Genomic DNA, 22,500 nt, shown 5'->3' on the forward strand with positions numbered 1-22,500 from the left:
TTATGCTGCAATTTGCACAAAGTTGTATATGTGTTTGTCAAAGATGATACAGTTTAAAAAAATTTGGGCATTGGTCATGTTCATCATCCACTGGTCATGTCCAGCGTCCATCGTGCAGCTCAAATCCAGCCCCGTGCCCCGAGATACAGAAGATTTTTATTTAAAAAAAAGGTTGAAAAAAGTTAGACAATTTACAAAATTTCTAAACATATACATATATGATATTAATTACAAAAAGCTGCTGCACACCAACACAAACAATAAAGCATGTGTCTGCTCTCTGAGTCAGTGGTGAATATGGATAAATCAGTACAAAAATTGCAGTGCAACACACCCTCCTTGGCAGTGCAGATTTTACAACAACACTTTTTGTAATTTTTTTTTGAACTTATGTTAGTATCCTGAATCAACTTCTTCCACTCTTCAGCAGGACAAGAATGGGAAAGAGGATGAACATGATATAGTGGGGGCATTTTACATAGGTGTTACAGTCATGATGTGAACACTTTGCTAATATTCAGCTAGAAAACAAGCACAGATGAAAAATCCAGCAGTTTCTGAAGGAAACCTGGTGGTAAGGAATGTAAGGAAGTAGACCAAGTACATAGTGTAATATTCACAAAACCGTTCATCCTTCTCATGACCCAGATGTGGTGTTGTTCCTATAGGCTAACACACCATTCACATATATTGGAAATGTGATATTTAATCTCTGCATTTCTTGAAGCAACATGGTAGACCAAAATTTACTTATATTAATTTAGCGTGTCATAAACTATCCTTAATCTTAGTCATAGTTCCTAATATCCGAATTATACTATTAAACACAACTCTAAACCACAGTCTACCAAATTGATATATTTAAATGTCACAGAGGACATAGAATAGAATAGAATAGAATAGAGATTTATAAATTTTAGAACACTAGAATAGAAATTTGTCTTGTACCTCATACACAAAAATAAGCATAACCAATAATTCAAATGTGACATGCCACAAAATACTGTATTTCCATATGGCATATATCAATTTTTCAAAAAAATACAAAATGATTTAAGACTAAATTACTGCTTCTTGCTACTGGTACTTGAAATGACACAAATGTAAAATCAGAATTTTTTTTTTTAAGATAAAATGAATATTTTCATTTTCAATCCTTCCCATAAAACAAATTATGTCCAGTTTAAATGATGGGACATTTGTATTCAGGTGAGTTCTGATAAAGAACGAAAGAGGAGAGATGAAACATCACCGTGGTGATGTCAGCCATTAATATTCAGAGACAGTATGATATAACTCAAAAATCCAAAGAGAATTACACGACTGAAATCTGCTCACGCAAACGCACAAAACTGGCTTTACAATGTTATTATTCACTGTGGTTTCTTGCAGAGCAAATAAGGACTGTTGTTCAAACAGGCCATGTTGGCTTGTTATTATGTCAGATATTCAGAGCAGAGCCACTGTGAACATATAGAGATCTGTGGTTCAATGGTTGTAAATATCATAACACACACACACACACACACACACACACTCAGAATAAACAGTCAGGTTCTGTCAGACATATTAAGCATCAAAGCTCTGTGTATGTACATGTAGTTGCTAAGCAACTCATCCAACACCCCTAATCTCTGTTGGCTGGTCTGTTCTGTAGAAGAATCCCAATGCCCTGATCTCTTTTTTTCTCTTTCATCTTTCTGCTTTGTCCCTTCATCGATTTATTAATGTCATTACCTCTTCTTGTACTTTTTCAAAAACATAATAGGTTTAAATGTGTGTGATATTTTCACGTATGAATCTTTTTAAAACTATTTTTATGCTTAAGTGCATGTTTGTCAGTACGAAAGGTCAGATGAAAAGACCTTTTAACATTGTGCTTACTAAAACTGGCCATATCTCAGGGTAGTCTTGGAAAATAGGGTTACTTTTCAGACTGCCATGGTGGTTTGCTTTAGAACTAGTACCATCTTTCTGTGTTTTTGTTTTCTTGCTAACAAATGATATACGAATAACAAAGTCATCACCTTGTGACCAGTGTCATATGCGCAGTCCCCTAATACAGAAGAAACAGAAATGGGCAGAAGGCTTGGTTACTCTGATCCTTGGAAAGTAAGAGTGAACACCTCTACTGTGTAAAAACACAGAGTAGAGAAACTGGCAGGGGTTGTGAAACAAGTTCGAGAGCTGTTTGGTTGTTAGGTTGAGAGCTTTAAACTGCATAATGAGTTCAGGGATGCATAGTATAGCCAACTTACATATACTGCCAGACAATGATGTGAACGCCTGTCTCACTGAACTTGAGTAATGAGCGCACCCTGGGAAAGAGTACTGATAGCTCACTGTTGGAACATTCTGGAAATCAGAATATAATAGAGGAGTTTATTATGTTTGCAGGAACTACATATATGCTGCAAATAGTTAAAGCTAAAGCTTGATCCTCCACCTGACACATCGAATGCCTAACCCATTTAGCAGTGTATCTTTCAAAGTGAGTGACTGGGCTTGGGCAATGTACCAGTTTCATTAAAGATCTCTCTTGTGCATTTACAAGTGCACAGAAGTTGCAACCTGATAAACTGACATGAATGCTGGCAGCAATGGCAGATGCAGAAGCAGTAGGATTGACATCATTGTCAACAGTATAGGTGCCAGTGACCTTACTAGTAATACAGGCTGATGGACCTCAACTCAACACAAATGCATAGCACAAATACCTGAGAGCTGACACACTGGTTCGCAAGGTGTATGGCACTCTAGCGAATGCAGATTGTTAGACAGGAGGCAGAGTTGCTCTTGGCCCTTAAAGAGATAATGCTTATAACTGGAGAAATATGTATATAGAAATCCTACAGGCAACACTGTAAGCAATGGGAGACATAGCAGTAAAGTGTGGTGAATTACTGGTTTGTTAACACAGTTGATAAGGCAGGTTGGTAAAACACTCTGCACCAGCTGTTACTAGTGCTTAGCCAGGTCTTAGGCACACAGGCCAGGAAGCTCTAGATCATTGTGTCCTGTAAACCACCAATGAGTCATCTGATGCAAGTTACCTTTAGGCCTCCTGGTATTCCATCACACTACTCCCACAATGTTTGGTTTCAGAGATCACAAATGTCAATGGACAGGGTTACACAGGCTGGTTTTCTGCTCTGTGGAAAATTAAACACTGAAGCTTGATAATATAAACTCTGTGGCTGCTGAGCAAACTGTCCACAGGGTATTGTTTACAGTTTCACTGTTAACTATCACCAAAAACAACAGATAGCTCTTTGGGGAGCACCATAAATGGCACCACTATCTAAAGTCAGCTTGAGTAAAGGCAGTGATCGCACAGATATGCCTTCTTCCATTAAATGCCATGCAATGAGCACTATGGCTACCTCCTGGGCAGCACTACTAGGAGTGTCTTCATCTGATTTTACATTTTGAATGTTGCTTCATTGTACCCCATGTACTCTATGATGGGTTTGCATAAATTGCCCCAATAATTTGGATAAATCGCTTTAAGTAAATTGGATGTTAATGAGAACAACGTAGATGGGGCTAAGTGTAATTAAGGAGTGGTTGGGCATCGTAATATAATACAAGTTCATTTCTCAGATACAGTAATGAATATCACCAGGGAGGCAGCAGCTCTCTAAATTCTATAATCTGCATACAAGCTAAATCAGGTCACATTTTAGAGATACAGACCTTGTAAGATTCTAATAACAAAACATGCAATTAGTTTGCATGTGTATGCATGCATAGTGCATATATTTATGGGGAAAGGGATTTATGGAAGAAAAAAAAACACACACAAACACAAATATATACATCCATAAACTGTTTTGTGTCAGTTTTTTCCTTATTGAACATGGGGGTCAAGTAAATGTTCATGACATTCTTACAGACTTTGCTTAAGGCAGACCTCTTGTTTAACAGCTCCTGACAAGAGCCCGCTCTCCTGGCCTTGACACTGCCTCCTCATATCCAACTAAAGAGATCCTGCCAAATGAGACCCAGCTTGGGTTTCAGTTTCCCCTCTGGTTAGTCCCAGTTGTGCATGTATAGATGCATGCCTGAATGTGAAAACTACTTGAGTCATCTGTTCTGACAGATGCTTGTTTGTACCTAAACATTGGTTTCTCCTGAGAGTGTAGAGATGAGAGAACTGTCTCTAATTTAGGCTCATTAATAGTGGTATCTCTTACAGTTGCACTCTGTAAGCATATTTTTCTCATGAAACCAAAGGCACTGTAAGGCATGCCACTGCTGTCATCCCAGAGATTTTAAGTAGTGACTGACTCACTGCTCTACATTTACTTTTGCTAACTGCATATTCTGCTGGTCAGAGGGTGCATGGTTTACTAAAGGAAAGAAAGTAATATGAAAAGAGTGTAAAGAGTGAAGGAGAAAGGAATACATCAAGGAACTTGGTTCACCTGCATGTCCAACTGAGAGAGAAAGAAAATGTCCACAGCAGGCAGCTGTATTCAGCAAGCTTCCTGCTGTGTATTGATTAGCAGTGTTTCAGTTCAGCAGCGTAAGGCAGTGCCATTCCAGCTCCCCTACTGTGTCAGCGGTTCAGGCATTGTTTGGTCTGCTGTGTCTATATGTATGTGAGTTAGAGAATGATGTCAGAGTAATGCTGTTGTGTGTGTAGGAGTTTAAAAAGCAAATACTCTAAAATTACTCTCACTTTATCAATTAATACTATACTGTTTACTAATACTGTATTCAGATATTATTGTTTTGATATATATATACATATATATATATATATATATATATATATATATATATATATATATATATATATATATATATATATATATATATATATGTGTGTGTGTGTGTGTGTGTGTGTGTGTGTGTGTGTGTGTACATTAGTTTTCCAGCACAAAATGAAATGTTACAGAAAAATGTTTGTATGTCAGTAAAGAAAGCAGCATATTACATAAGAGACACTTTTCAGACAAAAAAACATAATGAAGGCTGCTGGGTTTTGCTGCAAAAATAAGAAGCGAGTGTGACAGTCAAAGTCTCCAGAAGAACTGTGGCTGCTTCTGCAAGATGCTCAGTAACACTTACAGCTCATTTCCTTATAAAACTGCACAAAATACCTGAGACTACTATTTTTTTTTAAGCGAAGGATCATCACACCAAATATTGACTGTTTCATTTATTACTGTTTACTGCTCTTTATAGTATTTTTTTATGTAGAAACATTTAATTTCATTATTTTTGTAGGCATCTTTATTCTACAGCATTTCTTCGCATGTGCATAAGACTTTTGCACAGTACTGTAAACATTATATATATATATATATATATATATATATATATATATATATATATATATATATATATATATATATATACACACACACACATATTACAATACTGTTGAAACATCTTACTGGCAAATTGAAAGTAATCTTCCCCATTCCCCAACAGCACAAACACACAGAGGAGTGAATCAGGTTTCCCATGTAAACACTCTACTGCACTCACTGAAGCTGGGAGACATGGAGCAGTGCAGCTCAAAGAAAGGTGCTGCTAGTGAGGCTGCAGGAGATCATTCATACACCTATACTGCTGCAGAGAGACCTTTTACTCAGAACAACAGAGAAAATAAGGCTGACTAAACGTAACAAAAACAGATCACATAAAAAGCCTGACATTAAAAAAACATTAAAAATATCTGCAGGGTTCTTGTCAGGTGTGTCAGGCCTGCAAATCTCCTATAATGAGGTATTTAGCCAAATCTGATTATACATCTGATGCTGTCTCTGCTATAATTATTCTTACTTTGTCAGTGGAAATAGATACTCTGTTTTCTTTGCTACTGAAACCAAAAATAAACAAATGAAGTCAGTTTTACAGCATTATCAGGCAGTGTTATATTTTCATGTACCTTTAAGGCTATACAAGTAATCATCTGAAAACAGTGGCCAGTCAACAATGAGATCTTTTGCTACATGTACCACAGTCAGCTAGCTACAACTCCAACAGGCTGAATTACAGAACTGAGTACATTTTAGTAACAATTTTTCAGCACTGTAAAACATTTGTCAGCTTTACTGACTGTGTAGAAAGTGGCTACAAAGAAAACAGTGCAAATTTCACTATACTGTTCACAATTCACAGTGTGCATTTGTAAATTAAACACATCTACATATATTATGGGAGATGATGGGGATTTAAAGGGATTTAAATCAAATCACCATATTAATGCTTTTCAGATTTTAGAGTAAACATTCTCTGAGTAGGACAGACACTTGATACATCATTGTTTTCATAGAAAAATAAAACACTCCAGCTAAAATGTTTCGTCAGAGAACAAAGTCAGTAGGGTGTTTCAGTGTCAAACTGATTTAAAAATATATAAAGTTCCACATTTTGTGTGAAAATGCTACATGGGGCGCCAGAAATTTGCTAGTGTGCACTCATGCTAAAGTGCCATAATAGTTAACAATAGATTGCTCTGTCTAACATATTTTGACATTAGAAAAAGATAGACATCTGGCTGAAAATACTTGTTCATAATTGTATCTATCTTAAAATGTATAATGGAAGTGTAAGTTCATTTGAAAAACATTTGAACTACGTTATTTGCATTAAGTGCATCTAAGTGGCACAGGCCCAGACAGAGTGCTGAGCTGTTTTCTTTTTAAGGTCACATTCAAGTAAGGGAAAGAGAAATTATTCTAAGAATGACTGCACAAACTACATCTAATATTAATATCCCAGCTGTGCCATGTGCCATCCTTGGCACTTAAGGATATAATCGGCAGTGCTTTTACTGAGGAAAGGATGGCAGGCTTCTTCCTTCCTCCTAACAACATTTAGGCAATTGAATGAGAACTTAAGCATTCTCATCCTACCATCTCATACTGTACTGCATGTATTTAAAAAAGGAAAAAGGGGGGGGAAAAATCCCTATATTTTACCTGCTCTTCCCAAATTGGCACAATTATGTAAGAGGCAAGATAGTATCTATATATAATAAGAAGAATATTACATTGGAAGGAAACAGGTACAATTAAAAATTAAGATTACATTGGAAGGAAACAAGTACAATTAAAAATTAAGTGAAAATATTGAATCTTGTGAGAAAAATGCTTTATCGTTGTCTGATAAAATAAAAATAAATAAAGTTTTAATTTTTACCAACAGTCCTTACCAAATAAAAAAGGCATGTTATCATTCTGAAGATTGGCCTGGCAGTGAAAGTGGTTTTAAAGATGAAGGACATGGTATAAACTCTTAATAGTAAGACAAAAATGCAAAGCGTAACACAGTACTAAACAGGTACAAAAGCTAAGCAATATTTTAATGTGTATGTCTGTTTATGTGTGTATGTGGGGGTGATGTGTATATTCATATTTAATGGAATGGTCAGTGAGAGGGAACCATGTTCTTAATGACAGGCTCTCTGTTGAGATATGTAGCCCAATAGACCAGGTTGAAGCTGCCAAAAAGCACAGGGAAGATGATGCGGGACATGCGGTCGATCTTGCTTACGCTGTTAAAGGTCTTCTTGCTCTCTTTTGCCACAGGCTGAGCTTTAGCGGGCTCTGATGGAGCGCTCTTGGAAACAGTGGGCAAAGCTGAATCCTTACTGATGTGGGGAGCATAATTTGCCACAGCGACTGCATAAGCGTTGTTCTTCTTCATAACAGAGCCCTCATTTTTCTGTGGAAATGTTGCTCAATTAATACATAAATCAAATTAACAAATCAATTTGTGAGAATTAAATTGGAGGGATAACATTCCTATATGGTATAACATGATAAGGACATTTAAAATACAGTAGTTATAAATAATTGTAGTTACATTTATGCAGTACCAGTATGGAAAATATCACCCTGAAATGATTTTTAAAACAGGATAGCTTGCTTTTTAAAAAATATGCAGGCACAAATCAGAGAACAGTGTTTCATAATTATTTTGATACTAAAAGCTAGAAGAAAACAGTCTTAACAAGTGTATTTTGCATCAAATTATTTTATATGTATGCCACTGCTGTGTGCTCTAATTTATTGTTAAATTTATTGACTATTTTAACTTATTTATACGTTTTATACATATAACTGTATGCCCGAAAAGGTCTGTATCTCTCCATTGCTTATCAAACCAAGACTTTTTTGGACTGAACACCCATGAAATATAAACTTCTCAAATAGATTTTTCAAGGTCTTAAAATGAATCAAAAGCACAAGCAAACTCTACTTCAAATTCTACATTCAGTAATGCACACCCCGAATAGGCTTTTTACATCAGTTGAATATGTGCAGTCATGAGTGCATTCTTAGAAATCTGTTCACAGCTGCCAGATCTTCTTTCAACTGTGTAGTCACAGTTACCTTGTCGTTGAGAATGCTCTTGCCATCCCAGGCCCAGCCCCGTTTGGTGAAGTAGTTGACTGTCGCAAACTCAATGAGGGCAGAGAAGACAAAGGCATAGCACACAGCAATGAACCAGTCCATCGCAGTGGCATAGGCCACTTTGGGCAACGAGTTACGAGCACTGATACTCAGAGTGGTCATTGTGAGCACTGTAGTCACACCTGGACAGACAATAGGCCAGAGAGACCCTCATTCATGCATTTCATACTGAACTATAAAGCTGTTTAATATTCAACAACAGTTTTAAAATTGTTTAAAAGGAAACACAGTGAAAAATAAAAACAACATCTGCCTTCATAAAGTGTACACCATGAACGCATAACAATAAATTCAGAGTAACAACATATATCACCTACCAAAAACTGTTCGAGCAGGTACTGATTCACGGTTAAGCCAGAAGGAAACCTGGGACAGAATGACAGTCATGATGCAGGGCAAGTAAGTTTGGATCACAAAATATCCAATCTTCCTCTTCAGATGGAAATGAACTGTCATCACTGTATATTCCCCTAGAGTGAGAAAAAGAGAGAGAGAGAGAGAGAGAGAGAGACGTGAGTTATACCTACAGATTTTCAGGTATAACATACTTTCATAAATGGAGCAGTAAGAGATACTGTACCTTACAATTTACAGTTAAGGTATCTAATGTAACTAATGTGAACTCACCAGTACTGGATTTAATGGTTTCTTTGCCAACAGTTTGGCCCCTCAAGTCATACTGGTTTAACCTTGATCCATCTGGAGCCACCTCCACTGAAAGCGTGGCATTTCTTGTCCAAACATAGGTCACCTCTGTCAGAGTATATGCATCTACACACAGAAGCAGCAAACACAACAAAGCAAAACTACTTAATAAGGCAGCATGTTTTCGTAAGGATTATCTGAACTATTGAGAATTGTACTGTTAAGAATTTAATCATAGAAGAAATTTTGTTAGGGTCAAATTTGTCTTCGTCAGATTTATTTGCAGAATTCCTCCAACAAAATGTCTAAAGTTAAAAAAAATGATAACTGGAGAATCATGCAAAAAATGCAATTATATTCAAATTCCCATCACTTTCAAATTATGTCAAAATTCTCTGGATGGCAGTCAGTCTGGTCAAAGATATATAGTACATGTAGAATAACAGAATACATGTTGGGGGGGTAATATATACAGTATTCTGCATCTTTTGGAATCTACCATAAATAGTGGAGTAGTAGGAAAAAAAAACAAAATTGATCTTACAGCTGCCAAATTTCAGTGGACATGAATGAGAGTCCATGGGGAAGTCCTCCAAATGCATTGGACATTCTGCCTGCACTGTCAGCCTGGACCACACACATTAAATAACATAGTGAACACCAGAATGAAAGAATGGTTGATGTGTGCAGAGTGTAGACTGTATACCTCATGGTGTAAAGTAGTGTCCCATTCTCCATGATCCGCAGTAATTTGTTTGGCATGGTCATGTTGTGCGCCACAGACTTCTTGCCATTGTGGAAGAAGGTGTCGGGGGTCCAGATCTTACTGGCCATCAGATTATTGAGCCGCAGGATGTTCATTGGCCCGTGGAACTTCAGTCGCTCATCTGTCCAGCGCTGACGGAAGAACACATCCACTGTGTACTCCTGACAGTAGAACACACAGTCTGTGTTAAACAATGGACAATGCAGTAAACAGAAAAAACCAACCAAGTGTTGCTTGAAGATTCATTGTACTAGAGTGTCTTCCACATGACTTCAGTTCAGTGGAACCAAACTCATACTGACTTATACTGACTTATTCCCAGGGAAATCCTGTTCAGTATAGCAGAGGATTCTTTCACAGAATAGTTCCCACGTAGAGGTGATAGTTTGACACTGCAACCTGACCAGAGACCAGCACCCAAGTAGTTTTTGTCCCATTAAAAAACACATTTTATTTATTAATCCACTCAGGGAAATCAGTGGAGGTTTTTCCAATTTGATGGTGACATGAATGCAGCTTGGGAAGGTGCAAGAGAGTGAGAAGAGAGAACAGAGAGTAGCAGTAACATAAACTAATGAGAGAAAAGAACAGCATTGGAAAATAACCTTGTTTCCTGTAAATACTTAAAAGTTAATTTCCCTAAGAGTTAATTTCCCTAAGAGTTTGATAGCTAGCAGGTAACCTCCAAAAAAAAAACTGGGCTGTATTTGTACTCAGCTTGTGTAAAATTTATGGTACATCTACCATCTGCCAGAGGAGCACCTAATATTCACATGCTCTCATTTACCACACATAACCATTACCAACCACCAAAGAGTACAGTCCACTGAATTACAGTAATGCTGCTTACAAAACAGTAACATGGACTGAGCTCCTGAATTGTATGAAATTGTGAAATGTGTGATAGTTGCAAACTATTTTCCCTCACTAGTTTGCACTATTGAATGCATAAAACATCCTGCTTCCCATTCAATAATAGGCGATTTTACACTTACAAACAAGGGGGGCAAAAGGTAGAGCAAGAGAGAGACGAAGCAATGTGGGTTAGGTGACTTCAGCTACATTGGCTATGCAAATACAAAAGCAGCAAAAGCACTGGCAGCACACCGTAGACCCTAATCAATACATCATTCAGGTAACATAAAAGGTATCAGTCTACATAAAATTATCAAGTAATAAATACATTATGTAATAAATTATGTAAATATTGTCTGCCCAAAAAATAGTACATGTATGGTTTTCCTTATGAATGGTAACCCAATACAATAATCCACTCAATTATGTCAACCAACAAAAGAGGAAAATAAAAAAACATCTCTAATGCAAAAATGCAGTTTTTGTGTGTGCTTCAGCCAGTGTCTTGAGTGGAGCCAATTAACCTGGACTATTCCTTCAAGTGCCATATGCAGCATATAAAAATGGTGAAAATTAACAATGCATGAGTAACAGATTGTGTTTTGGGTAATTGTGTAACCAGGTTAATATACGGGGACAAATAGAAAAAAGAAAACATTTAAATGGTGAAATGGGGCCAGGAGGTTATTTACATTATTTGACACTGAATAAGAAATATTGTGATTGCTAGGTAATGGGTTTTTCATGTATTGAGCTAGTTAAACAAAGTTTAAATTTATTTCTAATATTTGTCATATCTATTGGTCATATTCATTCATTTTCTTACCATCCAAAAACATGTGTAAATTCTCTCTCTCTCTCTCTCTCTCTCTCTCTCTCTCTCTCTCGTGCCAGAATCCCTTTGAGGCAACAGGTTCCTTGGCAAGAACTCCAGGGACAGAAGAGAGAAAGTAGTTTCCACAACAAATATGAAAGAGTAATGGGCCACAGTGTTATGTTTATGGAAGGTCATGTGCACCCCATTGAGGTCAAAAGGCAGGACCAGTTCTGCCAGAGGCTACAGGGAGTGGAGAAGGCCATTTTAGACCAGGCCCCCAACATGAGATACCTCCTACTTTCCTTCAGGCAGATCTACCATAGAGACATACTACAGAAACCTCACCACATGCACTATAAACTCATCCATGCTTGGCATGACGCAAGTGTCAGACACTTCAAACCGCTGAGCCCACATTCTCACAAAGCTGCACCCTGCCCCCACCTTGAACCTTCAGACCATGTTTCAGTCCTGCTAACACCAGCTTACACACCACTCCTGAAGCGCACTAAACCGGACACAAAACAAATCAGAGTTCGGCCAGGGGGAGCTACTTCTGCACACCAGGATTGCTTTGAGTGCACTGACTGGAGTATCTTCAAAGCAGCTGCTACCAAAGGTCATCTCACAATAAGCAGCTACAGTGACTAGCTACATCAACAAGTACAAATGTGCAAAACTGAAGTCACGGTTTACAGCCGAGGTCCACAAACTGCTGAAAGACCCAGTACTCCGCATTTAGAGCAGGTGATGAGGCAGAGCTCAGGACAATGAGAACCTTGTCCCACGGCATCAGACTGGGGAAGTTCAACCAAGCAATGTACCTGGGAAAGTGCACAGAGACTGCACAGATCCGCTAGCTAATGTCCTGATGGATATCTTTATCTCCCTGAGCCAAGCAGTCATCCCACAGTGCTTTAAGGCTACCACCATCAAAGTGCTGACAAAGTCTGTACTGTCAGGACTACTGCCCTGTAGCACTCACACCATTCATCATGAAGTGCTTTGAGTGGCTGGTCGTGAATCACATCAGGACCAGACTCCCCACCACACTGAACCCTCTGCAGTTCGTGCACCGCCCCAACCATTCCACAAAGGATCCAACATTGTATGCTCTTCACCTGGCCTTAATATACCTCGACAAGAAGAATACACACATCAGAATGCTGTTTATAGTGCTCAGTTCAGTATTGAATGCAATCATCCCCCAGTAGCTGACTGATACCTGCAACTGGAGATGTTGCAATTCCCAAACCAGACAGTGATGCATCTGGTCGGGACACTATCTGTGGTGCCCCAACACCTCGCTGTATATTTGAATCCTGCACTTCCTCACTGAGAGACCCCCATTAGTTTGCCCCCCTGGGCTGTGTGCTCAGGCCACTGCTGTTCACACTGCTAACCCACTATGGCATCCAGTTCAAATCACATTGTGAAGTTCACTGAAGATACCACAGTGGTCATCAGTGACAGCAATAAGATATCATACAAACAGAGGTGGAACAGCCCACAGTCTGGTGCAAGAACAACAAACTGTCTCTGATTGTTTACTTCAGGAGGTCCTGTGCTGAGTACTGCCCTCTGTGCATCAATGGCTTCACAGTAGAGAGAATGATGAGCACCAAGTTCCTTGGTATTCACATCACGGAAAACCTCACCTGGACAGCTAACATCAGCTCCCTGGCCAAGAGAGACCAGCAGTGCCTGCATGTCCTCTGGTGCCTGAAGAAGGCAAACATCCCTCTACCCATCATCACCACATTCTACATGGGCAGCACAGACAGCATCCTGACCAGCTGCACCACTGTCTGGTTTGGGAAATGCAACATCTCTGATTGCAAGATCCTATAGTGGATAGTTCACACAGCATCATGAATGCATCATCACTGCACCTCTACCCCCTTGTGTGGACATTTTCTACTCATGCAGCATCCACCATGCTGGAGGCCTAAACAATCACACCCTTCCCACAATCTATTTGCCCCTGTGCCATCTGGCAGAAGGTTCTGCAGCATTCATTCAAGGACTGCCAGACTGGGTAACAGCTTCTACCCCCTTGCTGTCAGTCTCCTGAATACTACGTTGCTCCTCCACAAACATCACTCTGGGTACCAACTAACACCCTCTCACTGCACGGACACCTTAAATCAATAACGACGTACAAGACAATGGTTCTTGTTTCATCTGTCCAGCTGTTATTTGCAATGACTTACATTTATATTACACTGACACTTTGTTACTGACTCACAATCACAATACTGCACTGTCACTTTTAAATTTCATTCATCTCATGTTCAGAACCATTACTGCACTGACACTTTAAACTTCATTTCACTTCAAGTCACAGCTATGAACCTTGTTGTGTTTACTGTAATGTCATATTGTCATATTAAATGTTTTTGGATTGGAGTGTTTCTGCTCTACTGCCCCCTGTGTACTCACCCCACTGTTTCCCATTACACCCTTCCTGCATGCATTCATGCTGTTGGTGTTCTTCTTTCAGCTGCTCCCATTAGGGGTCACCACAGCAGATCATTGGTCCGCATATTTGATTTGGCACAGTTTTTACACGGGGTGCCCTTCCTGACGCAATCCTTCCCAATTTTATCCAGGCTTGGGACCAGTACTGGGAGTGCACCATCATGTGGGGTTGGTTCCCTGGTGGTGAGAGCGCTGTGGCCTAACCACTAGTCCTCCAGGGACCCCCTGCATGCATTCATATTACACTTAATTTATGTCCTGCCAGCATTGTATATGTCATACATGTATCTTGCAAGTTGGGTCCAGGAGAAATGTTATTTCATCTCACTGTGTACTGCACTTTGTATATGGTTCTGATAACAATAAAGATATACTTGGCTTGACTATTTTCCCTTACTTCCACAGGAATAGCTTGCTGCTAGTCTCAGGTACACGATAAGACCTCTGGTGCAGAACCATTCCTGATATCCTGATACTTGGTCCTGGCACAGGAGGGCTGACAACATCATGCTCAGCTCCACTCAAACCAGAATGGGGATAAGAGCTGTTTTCAGGCTTCCACTGCAAAATCCACCAACCTGCACATAGTGCCCTCTCAGCATTCAAGCTGAATTGTTCTGCAGCCATTCTTTCTTCAAACCTGATTTAGAGAGGAGTTGCATCATTACGCTTGATTTATGCCACTGAGAGGTGGCAACTGCTCACCCAGTGGTGTGGTTCTAGACCAGTTTACAAACCTTATTTGTTAAAAGAGTTAGAAGTGACCCCTGTCATCCTCTTGACTACATTTCCCTGGCATGAATATAGCAGTGTATAATGCTTACTGGCTGCATTGGATGCATGTCTGGTGCATAGCCTCAGTCAAGGAACTCTTTTTGGTATCGGCTCAAACAAGCAAAGATCAAACGCAGAAGGGTGTTCATTTTACTAGAGTTTCAGTACTATGAGATGCGAGCCCATCTGGTGCTTGTATTCAGTCTCACTCCATAGTATACATGTGGAATACCCATGATTAAAGCCTGTCAAACTATGTACACACACAAAATATAATTTTGAAGATCTGTAATGGATCTCTGGAATGCATAATGGCACATCCTCCATGGTGAATATACAGTATAGTACTGTGCAAAAATCTTCCAACAAAAATTAAATGCAACAGAAAAGTGTTTGTATGTCAGTAAAAAAAGTAACATATAACATAATAGACCACTTGTCAGACAAAAATTAATGCTGGCTATTAGGAATTACCAGCAAAAACAAAAGCAAGTGTGACAGGCAAAGTCGTCAGTATTCTCATAAAACTGCATGAAGTGTACCTGAGACTACTGATGCATTTTAAAGGCAAAGAGGTTTCGTGCCAAATATAGACTTTGTTTAGTTTAGTTATTAAGTTTTCATATTTGATTAGTTTGATTTCCAAATTTAAGGTCATATTCTTAGTTGACTTAATATGCACTGTGCATAGTGAGAGGTTAATATCGAAATTGCACACATTTGTATTCAGACCTCAGACATTGCACTACTTGGACAGTCGAATGCAAGTTGCACATGTGGGGAAGAGTTTGCGGAAAACAGGTGATTTGCATGATTAAAGTAATTATCATGACTAGGATCATTTACATGATCGTTTACTGATCATTTACATGATCATTTACTGATCATGAGAAACAGCCTTAATATATTCACAATATATTAGACTATTATTACATCTTTATTTAAATCTTTGCCTTTGGCTCATTTGAATATAATCATATTAGCAAAAATTTTATTTGTTTTATAGTCCTTTGCATTTATGTGACATCTTATTGCAACTGACAGAAAATAAATAAATGCTTTGTAGATGGCATTTTCTATCCCCAGATTCTGATCTTAAAAGGAAAATGCTTGTTTTTTAATTATTTATTATAAATATTTGAAAGAAGAAAGTCTGTGAAACAGAGTGAAATGGGTTTCTGGAAAAGCTTTTAGGCATGTAGCAGAAATCAGTGCTATGAATAGACAACAGAGAGTGAGAGAGAGGGAGACAGGATACAGAAAATAATACAGAAAGATATACACAATATCGAGACACACACGTGACTACTGACAAAGAAGAAGATGAAGAACATTTTACTACATTTTTACATTTTCACTGGTCACTTAAATATCAAGCTGTACCTCTGTCTCTTTGAATCTAGATGCAACTGAACAACTGCCCAAAAGCTCTAGACAAAAAAAAAAATCTGACAACCTCTGAGTATTCTGAATAAGGATTGGTGTGATTGAACAGAGGCATAGCATGGGGGTGGATTTTCAATTTTAAATCCCCTGAAATATTTTCCATTTACAAACTCCATGCTTATTCGTAGATGACTAACATAACACACATACAGTGCAGCACATTTTATATAGTCCACTCTGAAAATATTGGAAGGTCAAATCTTTTTTTTTTTTTTTTTGCTATACATTTGGGATCTAAAGATGAATATCAGATGGTAGATCAGAATTTCTGCTTTCGTTTCCTGATATTTATATCTAGATGTGTTAAAAAGCTTAGAACATGGCACCTTTTGTTTGAACCCGCCCATTTTTCAAGTGATCAAAAATATTGGAACATGTGACCTACAGGTGTTTCTTGATGCCCAGGTATGCCCTTTTAGATTGATTGATTAATTAATTGATTAACAATTTTTAATGTTGCTCTTGGTTTGAGCCCTGGGTTTTGCCTATGAAGACTGCATTTGTTGTTAAACCAACTTAAAGTTCGGAAAGCTGTCTATGGGAGAAAAGCAAGTCATTTTGAAGCTGAGAAAAGAGGGAAAATCTATCAGAGCCATTGCACAAGCATTGGGAATAGCAAAATTTGGAATTTTCGGAAAAAGGAAAGAAACCACTGGTGTACTAACAACCAGACACCGAACAGGTTGGCCAAGGAAAACAACAGCAGCTGATGACAAACATTGTGTTAATAAAACCCCAAAACAACAGTCATCACCAACAACCTCCACAGGGCAGGGGTGACGGTATCACAATCCGCTGCTCGAAGATGGCTTCAAGAACAGAAATATAGACAATGACCCAAAACACACTGCCAACCCAACAAAGGACTTCATTAGGGGGAAAAAAGTGGAAGGTTTTAGACTGGCCAAGTCAATCACCAGACCTTAGCTCAATTGAGCATGCATTTCACCTCCTGAAGTGGAGATTAAAGGGAGAACCTGATGTATCTGATGTATCTGATGTATCTCATATTCTTCTTTTGATCTCAAGCTCTTGTCTTCAATGTATAGCAAAAACAAAAGTATTTGCCTTGCCATGCCAATACTTTTGGAGGGTACTGTATATATATTTGTTGGTATGTTGATTAATTAGTTTGACTGATTTTATTGGCTAGCAGTGACTATGTTGAGAAACAGGATTAACTGACTGGAATTGTACATTTTCCTCTTTTCTGTTTGAGAGCAAGCGATAGAGATAGCAAGGTGACAGCCTGTGAAGTACTGGAGTTTTACTGCAGGAGACATGCAGAATGGGATACATTTTATAAGATAAAATGTAATTTCCTCCCTATTACTAGCATCTAGTGTTTTAATGATTTTCAGCTGAACTGTCATAAAGGAATTTTATGGCAATGTTATTAATATGGCAAGATAGTCTGCCTATTGTTGCCTTAAATGATTAAATAACAAATTTGTCATCACCACTTACTACTGTCTGACATCCACCCAAACTACCTGAGCACTTCACACTTCTCAGTTTAATTGTACAGATTGCCTAGTGATTTTATTTATCACATTTCCGCACACCCACTGTGTCCACATATTTTTAAATTAATTGCTCTGGCTTACTGATACATTTCATGAAAACAGAAAAAAGATGCATTCTCATCCTTCCACTCCTTCCCCAACATGGCTCTATGCATCCTCCTTTATAACACCATAGACTACTTTGTTAAATGGCCCATTACGTGTTTCTGGGTTCTACTATTAAGGGTCACTGTAACTCACATTTTGTAAAATCACAGTAATACTATCATTGAATATTATTCAGTAATGCAACAAGGAGATTCAAATGCTCTACAGCTGAAATACACCACTGTACAAAGAGGAGCAGGAATAATGGAGGTCTTAGAGCTCAGATGCCCTCCCTCTGACACAGTCTGTGTCAGTGTATGAAGGGGTCATTGAATACCATTGTCCAGTCAATACCTTGTTTTCATGGAAACCTCTAATCTGCTTTATTCTAAATATCTGAAAGCAGAGAGCCTGTGAAACAGAGTGAAATGGGTTTCTGGAAAAGCTTTTAGGCATGTAGCAGAAATTAGTACTATGAACAGACAAGTGGGACCGTGAGACAGACAGGGAGAAATGAGAAAGTGAAATAATACAGAAAGACATACACAATATCAATTCAATATCATACATGTGATTACTGACAAATAAAAATATATATTTACCATGTCTGCATCTGATACTGGCCCAAAACTGGTCACGTAAATATCAGTCTTTACCTCAGTCACTCGATCTACAAAAAAATGAGCAATAAACTCGTCATCAGTGACAATGGGAAGCTTGGAAACTAGAAATGTTGTTTCCTTATTAACCTGGAGAACACAGCAATGACTAAGTCATGAAATTAAAGGAAAAACCAACTTAAAGTGTCTTAGTTCTGGTCACCACAAGCCAACAGAATAGCTTCAGTGCTCCTTGGCACTGATTATACAAGGATGGAACACCATTCTTCTAAAAGATATTTCTTCCTCATTTGATGATTTGATCTGTTGACTGCCAAAGTCATAGCATAGAATTTTCAGCATTTTCATCCTCATCTAACCATTCAGTGAGCCCTCATGCCCTGTCAATGGGTACATTGTTATTCTGGAAGAGACTACTCCCATTAAGATAGAAATGTTTCATCATAGGTAAAAGGGGATCAGTCAGTATAATGTTGTATTGATTTGCTGTACCATGCCAGCAAATGCCCCCAAAGCATGACAGAGTTACCACTTTTTTCTTCACCTATCTGTACCTCTGCATTGATTTCGTGTGTGTGTGTGTGTGTGTGTGTGTGAGTGAGTGTGCGTGTGCATGCCTATGCAAGCAAATGTTTGCATTTTTAATAAAAAAAAACTCACCCAATTATTTTTGAATGCTACAGTGATTGCAATCAATGTTGATGAGCATGTTTTGATATGTAGTCACAGCAAACATCACAGAAATTCCTATATCTATTACCAAACTTCAAAACCAAGTCAGGGTTAATAATGATAATTGGGACTTTCATGTTTTATTCTCCTCTTTGTTTGTTTTCTGAGAATACTCCGACAATATGTTAAAATAAAATCATCACACAGATACCACACACACAGTACAAGATGAACACTGTTCTTCCAAAAAAATTCCCACAACTGTTGTTTTGATAATGGTGATGCAGAGGGCTGTCTAACAAATTAGTCCAAATCTGTTATGATCCTCAATAGGTGTTCAATTGGCTTGAGATCTAAGGACTGTGTATCATATAATTTACACCATTTTCATACTTGTTAAACCATGCAGTGAGATCTAGTGTCCTGCCAGTGGGGCACTGTCATCCTGGATGAGACCACTCCCATCAGGACAGAAAGGTTTCACCATAGGATAAACATGATCCGTCATGATCAAACATGAATAACTTTGTATTGATTTGCAGTGACCTTTCCCTCCTAAGACAGCAAGTGGACCCAAACCATCACAGCAAAATAACCCTAAAGCATAACAAACCCCCTGGTTGTAAGGGTCACTCGTTCGTTCCTGTGCTGTTCTGTTGTTGTATAACACACATGCACTCACCTAATTGCTGAGAAGACGGTGATGGATGACTCCTGTGCTATGTGTACCACTGAATTCTCAAATATGCATTTGTCTTCATAATGAGGGGATTATGCACTGCAAAATATAATACCTCTCTCTCTGTATAATTATTGCTATTATTCTGATTAAGTCCTGCATTCACATTCTCAGTCTCTTGAAGAATAGTTCTTATCTTCTGTGCACAAGCATCACGGTCACCGAATGCATCCTTTCAACCACACCCTATTTACTGATCTTTCCTATGGCTCTAAATGCAGATGTCACTTTAGACACTGTTCTTATTGAAACACAGCCATCAGAAGAGTCTTTGTGACTGAAATCATGTCCCAATAACGAACCCAAAGTCACTTTTTCTCTTTCCATCTTAATCCAAAATCGAGGTGAACTGCACTTACTCAGCATTTTTATACATGTAACAGAACACAGGAGGTGATTTGTTATTTGGGGTTAATTGTAAATTGCAGTAAACCTGTCTGGAAGCATATGAGCTTGTTTTTCAACTTATTTATTCAGGTTGTTCCTTTAATTTGTCACCTTACTCTACATCCAAATGAATCAGAATTTAATAATTTTATATATATATTTCATAAAGGAAGTTCCATTTAGGTTCAATGTGAAATTGATGTATCCTCACGCATTTATCAATTTACAAGCTGCATCGTATTTGTACACTCATTAAAAGTGTGCAGTCATATAGCATTAATATAGAACACAATAATAGTTCATATAGAATAATCATGGCTCTATAAAGGCATATGGCTTGCAAATGCAACAATCCGCTTTGCTTAAACAGTTTGATCTGAAGTCTACAGATATGACGTGAGCCACCAGTCTAGTAGCAAGGCACTTTAAGTGCAATGTCACTCACCTCCAAGACCTGGTCTCAGCCTGTTATCATAGCCATCCAAAAGTCGGTCCAGGATTCTTGTAAAAAGTGTGATGTTGTTTTTGAAAGCCTCTGAACCAGACACATCTGATTTTGACCTTCATATATTGCCAAGAAAAACACACTATTAAACATTCATACACTCTCTTCAGCACTGTCTCTAACATCTCACACCTTCGTATATAATCATAAAGTACCAAAGATCTGTCAATAGTACTAACATGCACAATCTGTCCTCAGTTTCTCCAGTACAACTAAGATGCATGGCCAGACTGATGGAATAGAATCCAGAAACAAGTGATTTGATTCAGCACAGTATATAACTGGTGAGAACCCAGCAATGGCCAGGGTCACCTCTTTTAGCTCACTCCTATTTTATAGAAGAGGGGGATACTAAATTCTTCATCTTATATCAAGTCATATTTAATTATATATGCATTTATTAATTAGTCATTATGCCAGTCCCTCAAGACCAAAAACACTGCACTCACCTTGTCTGCCAGACTCCATTTAACATCAGGTAGATCAAGAATCCATAGAAGCGAAAATATCGTCCATTCATTTCTCAACAAGCCCTGTAATTATGAACAAAAAATAAATAAATTTAAAAAATGGAAAAAATTGAAAAAAAATTTTTTTAAAGATTTTAATTTGGCACACATAGAAACTAGATATATAAAGGTCATTCAGAACAAACATTTCTACGATACAGAAAAAAAAAAACACAGGAGCACAGAAACACAAGCCAAAAGCTATAAATCAGACTGATTTTTGGCTCATTCAGACTGAAACGCAGCAGGATGATAAATAAATAGGCTTTAAAAAGGATTGTAAATTTAGTTGCATTGGCTGTGCTGACTTCCAACGCACAGTGTGCACTGTTCTCAGTTTCAAGTGGTCTTAATTAAGCTTTTAACTTATCTTCCAGTCTGAGCTACAAAATCTCCCATCCAGGAATTAAATCTGACGCCTTCTGTCCCCTTCAATTACGACGTTTGTTTATTAGACAGTAAAACCAGAGCAAGTTGAATTAAGTCATACTGAACTCCTGCAGTGCTGAAATTAACCCCATGCTACAATACTGATTCAACTCTACCCATGCTGAACACAGAGTTTTACCTGCCGAGGACTGAGGAGTGTGTCTCCTCGCTTCTGCCCAGGAGAATCTGATGAGGGAAGATGTGCGCGCGGATGCAACTGTATCACAGCTGTAAAGTCTTTCCTCCAGGTTAGTGTAGTTGTTTTCAATCCCCAAACCAGCTCGCGCGTCCTCCAGCTTCAGCACAGAGCCCACCTGTAAGCAAGCGCCGCGCGCGGGAGCGGGAAGTGTGCACAGCGCTCAGTGCTCGCGCTCGAGAACCACGCGAGAAACGCCGGGTTCTAAAGCGCGCGCGCGCACGCGCAGGCACGCACGCACACACACGTTTCTCCTACTGTTTTCATGTTTCCCTTCCACTGACATAATTAATACTTCAGCTAATTAACGTTATGCTACACCAAAAAAAAAAAAAAAAAAAAAAAAAACGCTGAAAGTGCACTTAACCAAAATCTACAGGTTAAATTATAGTAAAATAAGTCGTCAGAATATGAACCATACTTTATGTGCACGTGTCGATAGGGCTGAAACGTGTATTTAAAGGGCGCTTGCTCTTATTGAAGTCGTCTCAGAGACATTACTTCTGGATAATGAAGCAAAGTCTGCATTCCAGACGTTCACTGTATATGCACTCAGGCATGCATCTGAAATATGAGGCATTGTCTGTGGTTTCATTTAAAATGTTAATTTT

The 22,500-nt window shown here is 38.5% G+C and overlaps 1 protein-coding gene across 1 annotated transcript; it reads right to left on the reverse strand.

Moving 5' to 3' along the window:
• Window positions 1-6,484: 6,484 nt before the first annotated feature.
• gabra2a (gamma-aminobutyric acid type A receptor subunit alpha2a) lies at window positions 6,485-22,099 on the reverse strand. Its single transcript, XM_026932247.3, has 10 exons — window positions 21,833-22,099; window positions 21,205-21,288; window positions 20,696-20,811; window positions 18,435-18,502; window positions 9,787-10,007; window positions 9,625-9,707; window positions 9,063-9,206; window positions 8,753-8,905; window positions 8,355-8,557; window positions 6,485-7,683 (listed from the first exon to the last, which is right to left on the reverse strand). Exons 2-10 carry the CDS (start codon window positions 21,273-21,275, stop codon window positions 7,387-7,389), a joined length of 1,356 nt encoding a protein of 451 aa, XP_026788048.1. The 5' UTR covers window positions 21,276-21,288; window positions 21,833-22,099; the 3' UTR covers window positions 6,485-7,386.
• Window positions 22,100-22,500: the final 401 nt, after the last annotated feature.

This window comes from Pangasianodon hypophthalmus, chromosome 3, assembly GCF_027358585.1.
Source record: "Pangasianodon hypophthalmus isolate fPanHyp1 chromosome 3, fPanHyp1.pri, whole genome shotgun sequence".
NCBI classification, from domain to species: domain Eukaryota; kingdom Metazoa; phylum Chordata; class Actinopteri; order Siluriformes; family Pangasiidae; genus Pangasianodon; species Pangasianodon hypophthalmus.